Genomic DNA, 14,143 nt, shown 5'->3' with positions numbered 1-14,143 from the left:
TCTGAATCCCACCTCCATACGATCGAGATGATTTCGAGTATTGGAGGAAGCGGTTGGAGACTTGGTTTCAAATAGATTAGAACCAATGGATTGTGTTGGAGGAACTGTTTAAAGCTCCAATGGATAAGAAGGGAAAGTGACTCCGGCCTCGGTATTAGACCGAGGAACAAAGGGAGCAATCGAAGGCAAACAAGGAGGTAACTAGAATTTTGATTAATTTATTACCTCTTAATTTGGTATTAAATGTAGGTGAATACAAGAACGCAAGCGGCCTTTGGAAAATGGCAATTGCGCTTCATGACTGTCCTACACAAGTCCAAGAAGTAGAGGATCCCAAGGAGAATGACTCATTATTCAAGAGGAGAAGAACCAATCGGATGTTGACATGTACTCAACATCTAAGAAGGAGAAGGAAGATGAGGAGGTATCATCCACATCTTCAAGGGAGGAAGAAGTGAAACTGTCCACATCATCAAGTGAAGAGAACGAAGAGCAATCTAAGGAAAAGGAGATCTTGGAAGCTCAACCCTCCATCTCAACTACCAAGAAGAGTACAAAGGACTACATCAAATGCTTTGAGTGTGGTAAGATGGGGCACTACAAGAGTAGGTGTCCTTTGCTCAAGAAGGTAAAGGAGGTAAACCCTAAACTCACTAAAGTTAATTTAGAAACTAATGTGAGTTGTAGGAAGAAGAAGGAGAAGTACATTAGGTGTTTTACATGTGGTGAGTGGGGTCACTACCACACAAAGTGCCCGAGGAGAGGAGTGCTCAAGAAATTGGCGCACTTGAAGAAATGGAAAAAAGAAGAGGAGCTCAAGTCAAGGAGGAGCTTCAAAGGTAAAAGGGAAGGTAATCCCTATTTTAAAGTTTAATCCAAGCTCTAATTCTTATATGCTTGTTATAAATAATGTAGATTATTTACCTAAGCATAATCATGGATTTAGGTACAATGATAGGAATAGGGTTAATGCAGGTGATAATCCTAGGAGACCTATTCATGCTAAATCTAGTAAAGGTGGACCTAATAAGATTTAAACTACTTTGCTTAAGGGAAGGAAAGTGAATGAAAACCTAAGCATTAATACCAAGAAAGGGAGACATATTGATGTGCGTAGATTTTATATACTTTTATGCATGTTTTGACGCACATTTACATACTTTGAGCTTGCTTGATCTATGCATTTTTATACTTCCAGCTTTTCTTTTAGCATATTTACTCTTTTTGTTCGGAGATCTGCTTTTTGTGCATTTTTTGTACACAGGAGTCGAATTTGGTAAAGATTCTACATTCTTGGACAAACTTATGAGCTAAGCATTGGAGAAAGCACTTGGTGGTGTGCCACACACGACCCTGCCTGGGTGGAGTGCTCTGGCTGTGTGGTCAACCAGGAGAAACAGACAAGGAACTTGGCCTAGCTGTGTGAACTTCACACGGTCGTGCCAAGTTTTGAAGCAAATCAGAGTTCAATCCTTACATGGTCGTGTGGATCTACATGGTCGTGTAAAGTTTCCAGAGACCAAGAAGGCCCTGGCCGTGTGCATCACACGGCCGTGCAGGGTTCCCAACGCTTAAAAGTGTTCTGGCCATGGGCACCACACGGCCGTGCCAGGTTTCCAGAAGCTGGGGCAGTGCAGGTCGTGTGGATCTACATGACCGTGCTTGGAGGTCTTGATGGGAGTTATCCACGGCCGTGTACACCACACGTCCGTGTATGGATGGAAGAGAGGGGAAAGGCTCTGGCCGTGTGAACCTCAAACGTCCATGCCTCAGGGTCGTGTGGCGCCCGAAAGCCCCCTCTATTTAAAGCCTCTTTGAAGATTTGAAAGGGGATCTTCTCCCCTTTTGGAGAAAGCAAGATTAGGTGGATTCCTCCCATTCTTGGAAGGATTTTTGGGCTATCTAAAGGGAGATCTTGGCGAATTCGACTCCGGGAGCGAGGATTGGATCCGAAGATGGAGCTATATTGTAGATAAGTTTTATTTCTCTCCTCTTCTTAGATTGGGATTGAAGAAATGCTTGTAATCTTCTTATCTTTGGTTTTCTTTCTTCGTTTTATGGAGTAGATCTTTTTGTTCTAGGATGGAGGGAGTATTTGTGAGATAAATTGATATAAACTCTTGTGGATTTGCCATTTCTTTGTTTATATGATGTTGCCTAGTTTGTATCGATTGGATCTTGAATGATTAATTATGATTAGGGCTTAATTCTCATTCTTGATTGATTGTTTGGATATCTTATAGACTTTGTAGAGATTAATTCTCACTTGATTTTCCGAGGGATCCACGTGACAGGTGCAAGCCCGTGTAAGGACGTTTGAGGGATAACCTTGAAGGGGAAATGAGAATATTCAAGAGGGTAGGATAGATTTTATGATTCAATCCTTGTATCTTTATGGGTTAAGAAGCTATGAACTTCTATGTTGGTATCCGAGGGAAGCATAGTAATAGGTGCAATCCTGTGTAAGGACAACGTAGGTTCATATCTAAGTGATCACATTTAGGTGCATTTTTCAGTCCTAAGCCGGTTATCTATTGCAAGAGAGAACCGGCAACCTTCTACAAATATTAGACAATTGAGAAATAAGAATTGGTAAACCATATACATTCAAGAGATCTTACAAAGAAACCAAAACTCCTAGAACCTCCCTTTATCATAACTCAAACTCCAAACTCTTGTTTGTTAATCTTTCATTTTAGATTTGTTTTTCATCCTTAGCATTTGAAACCAATTGATTAGTTGTTTAGCTAATTTGCTTTGAGATATTTCTAGTGCTTATTCCAGTCCCTGTGGATACGATAATCTTTTATATTACTTGCGACATTTTCATACACTTGCGGAACGTGACACATATGCCTAGGAAGGTTGGTAGGTCTAAGGGTGTCCAAGGTGGACATGTTAACTTTAGGGTTAGAACTTTAGAGTTGGAAAAACAAGCCTTGAAGACAAAGCTTGAGGAAATGGATAAAGTCCTAGAGAGGTTCATTATTGGACCTAAGGGACTTAACATGTGGGTGGTCAAAGACCCAAAAATATCAAATTAGGTCCCTCCAAGATCAAAAGGAGGTCAAGTGTTAAAGTGACACATCACATTGGTAAGGGAGGTGTGACAAAGAATAAGGGAGAGTCATCCAAGGCCAATAAAAAGGAATATGCTAGGGTGACATATAATTATGGCAAGGATGAGGTGTTCAACGCGAAAGACAAGAAGAAATTTACCAAAGACAAGGTGTCTAAGGTTAAGAAAGTCAAGTTTGTAGGCCAAGTGTCACCTATGGTACACCATATGGGTGTAGCCATAATGGATGAGTCACCAAGGGAGGTGACTAAGGTTAAGATTTCTAAGGTTAGGAAGAGCCTCTTGGACCCATGTTAAATGGGTTATCTGTTGGGTTTTTCGGGCGACGAAAACCGCTTTTCGCGTCGCGAAAACCCCGAATCACCCATGCCACTGGATCTCGTGAGAAGAAAAACTTTCGAAAATACGAGTACGAGTTTTAAACTTTGATCTACAATAGATCTACAAAGGAAAAACATTTATACCTTCGATGCGTGCCCTTCGCAATCCCGCAAGTCCAAGGTACGCCGGATCTCGAAGTTGTCAACATAGACAACTCTCTAGTGATATCCACACGAACAAGAAGTGTTCTCTAACACTCAAGGATGGAGAAGAGAGCACCCCAAGTGTGCTAGCACTTTCTAGGGCTCTCGGGTAGGATTTGAAAGGAAGAAAAAGAGAGAATGCAAAAGAATCTCATACACTCAAGAAGTAGTATCCTCCTTTGTGACCTTCACTCTTCCTTATGCTCTTGGAATTCACTCAACCACCTTCTCCTCCTTTGAAACCCACGGCAACAGCAAGCAAGAGGAGGAAGAAGCAAGGAAGAAGAAGAAGCAATTACCACACATGAATGCCACCAAATGAAAAACCCCTCCTCACATTAGTGTGGCCGGCCACACAATGTAACCTCCTCATTTAATGTGGCATACCACATTAAGTGGTATAAGATGTGTAACCCCCATGAGGTGGCACACCATTATGAGGTGGAAATGATGTGGCAAGGTTAGTCATGCCATGTAGGATGAGTCAACCTTCATGATGTGGCAATACATCAAGTCAAACTTGATGTTTCAACTTCCATTTAGTCAAATCAAAATTGACCAATTATCTTCCTTGTTGAGTTAAATCCAACTTTTGATTCAAGTCAATTTTAATTTAATGAATCTCAATTCATTAATATAAATTGACTCAATGAATCAAATTTAAATTAGACTCATTCAACAATTGAATCTAATTGAGTCTAACTCAATAAGTCTAATTTGAATTAATCCGAATCCAATCTTTGGTGCATCATATGAACCTAATCCAATTGGTTCATCCTATGAACCTAATCTCCATCCACTTGTTCTTTGTGTGTGACCCAATAGGTTCTTGTAACGTTGGCAATGCCCCTAAACCCATTTAGGACCATAAGTAATGAGCGGTATCTAGCAATATATCATTACTACCCAAGTTACAAGAATGTTGAGATCCAACATCACCTTGTGAGTACTAATTATGACTCCTCATAATATATGACAAGTGTCCTTCTATCCTAGACATCTAGATTGGTCAATGTGAGGCATAGACCGTGTCATCCTCTGACCAATCTAAATCTTGAACTCCAAGTAGACTCACTAAATTAAATGAGCTCAATATCCTATATTGACTCATTTGGGCATGGCCATGCACTTCGTGGTCTCACTCTATCAAGAATACCAATGTCTCTCCCGTCATATAGGAGAGATAGATCTCATCTACATCACTCACATCCCTCTGCATAATTTGTTATATACCCAGTAATCGCCTTTATAGTCCACCCAGTTACGGGTGACGTTTGACGAAACCAAAGCACATAACTCCTTATGTAGGGATCTATGGTGACTTCAGGTCTAAGGACTAGTAGTCATACTAATAGCCACATGAGAAAGTATATGACACTCATATAACGATCCATGATACTTTCTCATGGCGGGTCATTCAGTATACATTCTGTAATGTATACTCATGTGTCAACTTGATATCTCTATATCCATGACTTATGAGATCAAGTCATCAAGTTGACCTACATGCTAGTCTTATTGCATTAACATTGTCCCTGAATGTTAATACTCGACTAGAAATGATTAAGAGTAGTGTTCCCTATATCATCTCACTATCAGTTCAACTAACCGATTGATATAGGTGAGAACCGTCTACTCAAGGACATTATTATACTTAGTTTATTTGGCACCAATACAAGTAAGTATAATAACCAAAATCTAAATGCCTTTATTTATATAGATAGAATATGATACAACAAGTCCAAAATACAATCATCAAATGATTGGCTCTAGGGCTCTAGCTAACATTATCAAATGTGTCAAGTGGTTAGGAGACGGACTTAAGTCTCTAACCTAGTGGGTTGGCACAATTGGGATGTGTTTCATGCATCAAAATATGAATTGAGTTCATATTGCATGAAAATTAGTTTTTGATGTATATATGTTATATAAATTAATGCTAGGGATGCATTATGATTTAGTATCAGTCAGATACATCAAGAGGAAGTCAAAACTAGGACTTAAGTCAAGGTTAAATCGAACCATTTAGATAGTTTCGAGTTTTGTGTCAATCTTAGGATTCGTGATAAATATATTTTTTTATATATTTTTCTCAAGTATACATTGGAAAAGCAAACATCTCCACAAAATTTGAGAATTTTTGGAGGTCTGTGAAATTTCTAGTGCATTTCTAAAGTTGGGTCGAAAAGGTTAATTTTTGCTGAAATAAAGTACCAGTCGACTGGTGCAGTTACTAGTTGACTGGTAACAGTATTTTTGAGCACAGAATGTCTCTGTGAGCTTATTTTGATGAGGACAGTCGATTGGGGCTTATACCAGTCGACTAGTAATAGTATTTTTGAGTATAGAAGGTCTCTGTAAGCTTGTTTTGATAAGGGTAGTCGATTGGGACCTATGGCAGTCGACTAGTAACAGTAATTTTAAGCACAGAATATCTCTGTAAGCTCATTTGAACTATGGCAGTTGACTGGGACTTCTGGCAGTCGACTGATACGGTCTGAAAAAAGTTTTTCAGTATTCGAAAAAGACTAAAAGAGTGGTGAACATGTATGTAATCTTATAGGAGATTAATATATGATGTTTATGGTCATTAGAGGTTAAAGAGTCTAATAATTGGGATATTGTTGGAGCTCTTTTTGATGTATGGCAAAGGGGGAGAAGTATTAGGTTTAAGTGAAAAACTTAAAATACCTTTGCAAAAAATTCTAACTCAAGTGGGAGCTTAGTTGAATGGGGAGCGATTGCTCATTTATTTGCAAAGGGGGAGAAGTTTGCCTTTGTGGGGGAGCCTAGAGTTAAATTCCATGTTTATGCATGTGTGATTTGCATAGTTATTTTGCATTGTTATTGCATTTATATTTTCCTAACTTAAACGGGTTGCCAAACATAAAAAAGGGGGAGATTGTTGGAGCAATCTAGGTGCCCTAGGTTTTGATGTTTGGACAAAAGTTTAAGTTAGGTTTATTGTTGTATTTGATATGCATTGTGAGTGTACAGTATACAGGTACAACAACGTAAATCCAAGTGTGACTTGGTAATGGATGAAGTCCCAGAGGCACGACCACTTGGCAAAGGAAGACCCGACAATAATGACAAGGTCGATGGAAGCTGCAGAAGGCAAGGCGTGAAGGATGGGGAGACATCCAAGGGACACGAGGCTAATGGAGGAGGCTAGAAGGGTAGGTCTAGGTTGTGCGGGCAATGACGAGTGCATGAGAGATTGTACTCAAGGTAAAATTCAAGTGTATACTGTAGCACTACTGTAGCGTTATTGTATCAGAACTATAGTATTATTGTAGCAGTCGACTGGTGTTTAGAGTCTCCAAAGTGCTCTTGTGTGCCTAGCATGCTTGTACGAGTTTGTGGCGAGGTTTCTCCACCCACAAGGAGCTACGTGAGCTAGCTAGAGGTTTTCCTGGGAGTCATCCACCGACCAATCGGGATCGTCCACCTTACGAACAGCCGTGGAGTAGGAGCTTTATCTCTGAACCATGTTAAATCATTGTGTTAGGTTTGCTTTCTCTTATTAGTATTTGTTCTTATATTTTCGTTGTGCATACTAACTATTGTAGGAAGCAAACATTGGGTGAGCCGCTATTCACCCCCCCTCTAGCGGGCGTCAATGTCCCAACAGGAAAATCCTCCAATACTGGGAGCAGATAAGAAGGTAGCTCCCTAGAAGCGGTAGTCGCAATGGATTCCGCTACATGAGTTTCGGATGTCTCCTCAGATGGGGCGGTCAGGGGGAGACCTCGTTCAGCTAATAATTATTGCTCCTTGGCACGGAGTTATTCTCTGGTTAGTTTAATTTCTTCATTAATCTTGGCTTTCAAAATAGAATCCACTGCACAAATCAAAAAACACCTTAGTTAAGAATAACGTAAGGATTAAAATTACCAAAACTTAGCTAGATTGCTTCTTTCGGATGGGGCTTAAACCAAACAAATATAAAAAGTCTTTAGCCACTTATGAATTTGAAAACATTGGTGGCTTAGCTGGGGAAGGTAAGAAATGTAGAGGGGATCCTGCTTAAACGCTCCAGGGTCAAGGAGAAGAGGAAAGGAGGATTATCACTTAGTGAACCAAGTAGCTGGATCATGCATTTCCATAAAGAAGAAGTGAGATTTTCAGCCCTTGTTCGAGGATGGCATGTCCTCAAAGAAGACCGCCTTCAGTCGATATTAGAAAAGGAAAGCCCCAGGTTCCAATTTTTTTAAGGGTAGGAAAATGGATAGCTATTGTGAGGAGTAGGAGGGTTGTCGAATAGACGAAACAACATAAACATTCCACAAATATACCGAAAGGCATTTGGGATGAACTGTTGCAAAAGGATATGAAAGTATTGACTTACTTCTGACAAAAAGGGATGGACATGAAAGCGTAGACTAGTTGCTAGCTAGTCAGAAAAGAATGTGATGTGGTTAGGAGGAGGATGGTGAAGATGATCATCGGGAGAAGGGAGGACGATGGTATAACCTTTAGGGATTTCATACCTAGATTGGATCTAAGCCCTATTAGAATCATCGAAGGTGGAACAAGCAAAGGTATATCAAAGGGCTAATGATTCTTGACCCATAAGAAGAGTTGATGGGAGGCAAACATCTTACTAGATCACTTAAGGTGCAGAAAAATAAAAGATTAGGGAGGAAAGTTCATCGAAGAAGAAACCAAAGAAAATGAAGTGTGTAGTACTAAATGTATCGAGCGCTTAGGGTTTTTATAAAAACTAGCTTAATGGCGACCACTTGATCGAAATGGCATGCGCTTTGGTGCACAGTTGAACTACAAAAAGTTGTGTCGTTAAGTCATACAGAATAGCGTGCGTTAGAAGTCATTTCGAAAAATACCAAATGGCACTAACCCATAAACGGACATTTATAATGGAGGTGACAACCACATTATTCCTCTGACCATGAACCCCTCTGCATGTCCTTGGTAACCTTGCTTAAAGGAACCGGTTGCGAACAAGCAGTTTTTGAAATAAATGCTAAGTCCTTAAGGTAAAAAGGGAAGAGCGAATCACCAAACAGTTCTGCAAAAAGGTCGAGCGGGTGAGCAAGAATAAGACTTAGGTCCAATCAGTCGGCTATACCTCCTTCGACTAGACTTGAAGAGAAGGCTAGTGATACGGGTTATAATGAGAGGACCCGGAAGCTAACACGGTAGTAGGAGTCAAGGTAACGTGTCAGTCAAAGTCCAAGTGATGAAGCGGTCAAAGTTAATGTAAGGTGACAGTCATACTCAAGAAAGAGTAAAATCCCCTCATCCGGCTTTGATTAAATCGCCTAGTGCCAAACTTCTTAGATTCCATTAGACTGAGTTATAATCTGATCGGGGAAAGATGATCAACCCTGAAGCCGAGCGAACCGGGAAGTCTAGTGTCTCAAGGGCAGTCAGATCTTAAGGTGGTCAAGCTTAAGGCCGGTCGGCCTTACATATTGGTCAGAATGACTGACTTACTCCACAACATATCAATCATAAGTGACAATGTGCATGTGCATCTGTACAGTCTCAAAGTCGGGCGAGTATACATACCCTGGCCATATAAAAGTCTGATTGGGCAATGACACAACGTAGTTCAGCTCAATATACTAACCAAACTTTTCAGAACATAGTTGCATCTCTCGGTAGCCCATTATATGCCGAGCAGGAAGAGGACGACCGGACCTGCAACACCTCTCCTCATATTACCACCCGGGCAGGATTTTAGCAAAACATATGTTATTAGAAGGACTTCTAGGAAGCATAAGGCACTATATTATTTCTTGAGCGGATTTCCAACATGACTAAGACATTATATCACTCTCAAACGAATGTCTTAAGGGTGCGTAAAATATAACAGAGCAACTTAAAGACTGGCCAAATGTACTCAGCGAATAGCAGCATAACAAGGCGGTGGAATTAAGGATCGACCGAAATACATGCAGTATAACACACGACAAAGCAATTTATGTAGAATGCAACTGAACGTCTCAATAGGGCAGGAACAGGACAGCCGGCTTAAAAACCGTTCGAAACATATTCAACCAACAACATCATCCTAACAACGCAGCCAACTTAAGGACTGGTCAGGTTATATTCAATCAACAACAACATCTCAACAGGGTGACCAGCTTAAGGACTGGACGAATCATGTTCAACCTGTCATAATAATAACTTTGTGTTAGAGAATATTCTTCTGGGAACTTCTTCAAGGACCATTATGTCTCCCATCAACAGATCAATAATAACATCATATTCTTTCGACAACTTCGATAATAACTGAAGTTGTAAACGACAAAAAGAGTATATATGTGAGTAAGATAAAGATTCTTTGGACAATTATGATGAATTGCTAAACAAACTCTAACACATTTTAACCACCTCATAATCGCGAAGGTTATGTGAGGTGGTATATAAAAGGGGAGTCCTCTCCGTGATAAAGGTACGTTCACTTACATCTGCAACTCTACTCTAACGCATACGTTCTGACTGTTCTGCATCCTTTCGTTCGAATTAAGATTGACTTGAGCGTCGAAGGGCCTTTGCCAGGGACTCCCCCTAGTTTTTAGGCACTGACGTTTTGTTATATCGTCTCCTTATGCGCAAGATCGAAGGAGAAGCTTCTTTTGAAGAGAAAGGTCTTCTGACGGTCAATCATTGATCTACTGTGCCCAACCGTCATCTCCGCAAGTCTCAATCAAGATTCATATATAATGCTTTATTGTGCTGGGCAACATGCGTGGGCGCCTCTCACGCGCGAAGACATTGTGATCAGAAGCTCCTCCCCCCGTGAGAGGCACTTATGCGTGTTACCCAACATAACAAACCTATATTTATAAAGAGAGAGATTTATTAGCATGTACATTAAGCGCCCAACACATAAAGATTATCTAGAAGGGTACACCGAAAGAATATGAATTTTAACGTCTATTCAGATACTTAATATTTAGAGTAAATCTTGCTGGCCAGAATCTGGCCAGCTAGAAATCTCTATCTCCCAATTAAAATGCATACATGTACATGCATATAATTAATATGTCCATATGAACTTACTAAAATACTCATACATATATAACTGACCAGATTCTGACCATTTAGTAATACCCTAATATTTATCCTCTATATAGATAGTCATAACTGGGACCACCCGTTCATTCAGAATGTAATCAGTGTCCATGTCATGCCACATCATGTAACACCCACGCCCTTTTATTAATATCTCCGCAAATAATTAAATAAAATAAAGTATCTCATATAATTACATTAAAATAGGTTTTTTTATTATAATTAAAGGTTAAAACTCCACTCACATTAAAATATTTTAAATAAATAAATAATAACATAATTCAATTTCAATAAAACAAAATAACATAAATAATCGAATATTTAGGTTCAATTCGTCTTAAATAGTTCAGAGATACCATAATAAATCAGGTCATTAATTAATATCATAACTAAACAGTTTTCTCTATTTGGTGTAATGCCAAACAGTGACATCTCATATACTATAGCAAATACCAAATGCCATTAATTAAGCCAATATGATCCAGCAAAATAATCACAAAATTCGTTCGAGAACAAGAATGAAAACATTCAACCACAAACCCTAAATTCCTCATGTTTAAATGATCTCAACACTTAAAAGCTCTCATGACACCTTAATGATCACCGACTAGAACTAAAAAACTTCCATACTTTAGTGTGACTTCACATATTCCTGAACTATGTGAAGGCCCTCAGATTCTTCCCCGTAATCCTGAAAACAAAATTGGAAGGATTATTAACTGTCAAACTTGATCGCAACCACAAACAAGATGCAAGTTCTTTGTTGCTACCTTCACGACGACACATGAGCAGCCCACCACTTTCCTTGCCTTGCCCTCTGAATCAATCTTGCAAAGCTGCATAGTTACATCAAATGAGTCAAAATGGTTTAGGTTACTAAATCTTGGATTCTTGGTTCATTGTCGGCAGTAAGATCAATGTGAATTGTAGTGTTGGATTGAAAAAAAGTAAAAAACAAATCAACTAACCCCAGCCCACTCGCCAAGAGTTTTCGCGCTCGGAACAGTAACCAAGTGCACATTGTGTTCCGCACATAGTGCCTTGACCAGCTTAGTGTAGTCAGCTTGGTTGCAGTCCTCAGCCAGAATGCAAAGCTGCGCAGTGTGTTTTTCGATCGCCTTGGCAGCCTCACGAAGGCCACGGATAAGTCCATCATGTGCCAATGATTTCTTCAGTACCAACTGCAGGGCTGTCATCAAATCCATGGGTTCGCCGAGCACGGAGGCAGATTCGGCAGCGGCATCTTCACTGCCAAATCAAAAAAAACTAATTGACTACCAGTCGCAAGCAAATGCAACTAGAAAGAGGAGATCAAACCACAAGATTTGCTTTGGTTTAGTACAGAGATCAACTAAGCTGTTGCAGTTTTCACAAGCTTCAACTCATGTAAAAATTGTCTAAAAGATGAATATTACTCCTGCTTTCCACAATATAATATTGATTTGTCATCAACCAGTGATCAATTCTTGCATAGATCTCAATAAGAAATTAATGACACGGTGACTCTAAATTGTCTAAACCTATGAAGATGAATCTTACTCCTGCTTTCCATAAGATAATATTGATTTGTCACATCAACCAGTGATAAATTCTTGCATAAATCTCAATAAGAAATAAGAATGATAGAGTGACTCTAAATTGTCTAAATCTATGAAGATGAATCTTACTCTGCTTTCCATAAGATAAAATTGAGTTTTGCCATAAACTAGTGATGTGGAGCATACATCTCAATAATAAATAAGAATGAGAAAGCTACTCTAAATTGTCTATACCTATGAAGATGAATCTAACTCCTACTTTCCATAAGATAATCCTGAGTCGTCATCAACCAGTGATATAGTCATGCACAGATCTCAATAATAAATAAGAATGATACAGCAACTCTAAATTGTCTAAACATAGGAAGATGAATCTTACTCCTGATTTCCGTAAGATAAAATTGAGTTTTGCCATCACTAGTGATATAGTGAAGCATAGAACTCAATAATAAATAAGAATGATACAGCAACTCTAAATTATTTAAACCTATGAAGATGAATCAAACTCCTACTTTCCATAAGATAAGACTGAGTAGTCATCAACCAGTGATATAGTCTTGAATAAATAAGAATGATACAACGACTCTAAATTGTCTAAACCTATAAAGATTAATCTTAGCCCTGCTTTCTTTAAAATAAGACTGAGTCTTCATCAACCGGTAATGTAGCATTGCATAGATCTCAATAATAAATAAGAATGATACAACGACTCTAAAATGTTTAAACCTATGACGATGAATCTTACTCCTAATTCCCGTAAGATAAGACTGAGTCATCATCAACTAGTGATATAGTCTTGCACAGATCTCAACAATAAATATGAATGATACAGTGACTCTAAATTGTCTAAACCTATGAAGATGAATCTTGCTTCTGCTTCCCGTGAGATTAGGTTGAGTAGTCATCAACCAGTGATATAGCTTTGTATAGATCTAAGAATGATGCAATCAGACTCCAAATAGTTGGGAAAAACTCAGATAGAAAACATTAAAATGATCCTTAATACAGAGATTCAATGTCAAAGAACCTCCTTTTTCATTTTCTCTTCTAAATCTGAAAATCAAGCATCTCATGAAAATTTTAGGATTTTGACAGTAAATTTTTTTTTTGACAATCGATAGGAAGAGGGCGTAGATCGAAACGTGTCCTTTGATAAACTATGCTGCAATTTTGGGAAAAAGAACAAGCTTGTTGATATAGAAATTTGCAGGTATATGACCAAATTATCATAAAAAATGGATCTTGATAGATGCATCACATGGATAATAGCATCAGAAGATAAATAAAACGGGATCAGAATTGCTTACGCAGCCATTGTGTTCGATGAACTTGAAGGCGACGGATCGACTGTGAACGAGGACGAGGGAGCAACGGAGAACACCCGCGGCGGACCGGTCCAAGGGTTTAGGCGATGACTACGAATCAGGGTAACGAGAGATTTATATAATAAGGGAACGGGAAATCTATACCGTCGATTCATGGAACTCTTCTGTCGTCATCACGATGATCATAATTGGGCCGTTTCTGTCTCAAAGGTTGGGCTTTTGACGATCTCGGGAGTGTTCAACCGCAATCAATTGTCGCGGAAGCTCCCGGTGATCTTGTTCATCCCCCGTTTCTGTCGCCGACCACCGGCGACTGCAGGAGAGAGCACATGTGTTTCTATCACGATGTCTATCTCCCTGCGACAAAAGGCGAGAACTGTAGGCCTTCTATCACAATGGCTCTTCCATCAGTGATCTCGGAAAGCTCCCGGTGATCTTCGCCATCTCTCCTTCCTTTCGCCGGCCGCCGTCGACAGCAAAACAGTGATGATTTTCGGCGTTTTGAGCTTCAAAATTTTCACTTCAACTGCAGCAAAGATCTCGGTCATACACCGATTAGTCTTCGTTTGACACAATCTACTGATGTGTTAGAAAACAAACTGGAAAATGATCGATCAAAGGCCTGACCGC

General features: G+C 39.5%; 1 protein-coding gene across 1 annotated transcript; it reads right to left on the bottom strand.

Annotated features, from left to right (window-relative positions):
• Nucleotides 1-11,088: 11,088 nt before the first annotated feature.
• LOC122001507 (40S ribosomal protein S12-like) lies at nucleotides 11,089-14,045 on the bottom strand. The gene is made up of 4 exons (XM_042556281.1): nucleotides 13,496-14,045; nucleotides 11,619-11,898; nucleotides 11,421-11,486; nucleotides 11,089-11,341 (listed from the first exon to the last, which is right to left on the bottom strand). The coding sequence occupies exons 1-4, from the start codon at nucleotides 13,666-13,668 to the stop codon at nucleotides 11,282-11,284; spliced, it is 579 nt and encodes a 192-aa protein (XP_042412215.1). The 5' UTR covers nucleotides 13,669-14,045; the 3' UTR covers nucleotides 11,089-11,281.
• Nucleotides 14,046-14,143: the final 98 nt, after the last annotated feature.

This window comes from Zingiber officinale, chromosome 7A (genome assembly GCF_018446385.1).
Source record: "Zingiber officinale cultivar Zhangliang chromosome 7A, Zo_v1.1, whole genome shotgun sequence".
Taxonomy (NCBI): Eukaryota; Viridiplantae; Streptophyta; class Magnoliopsida; order Zingiberales; family Zingiberaceae; genus Zingiber; species Zingiber officinale.
This window is presented reverse-complemented; position numbering and strand designations above follow the sequence as displayed.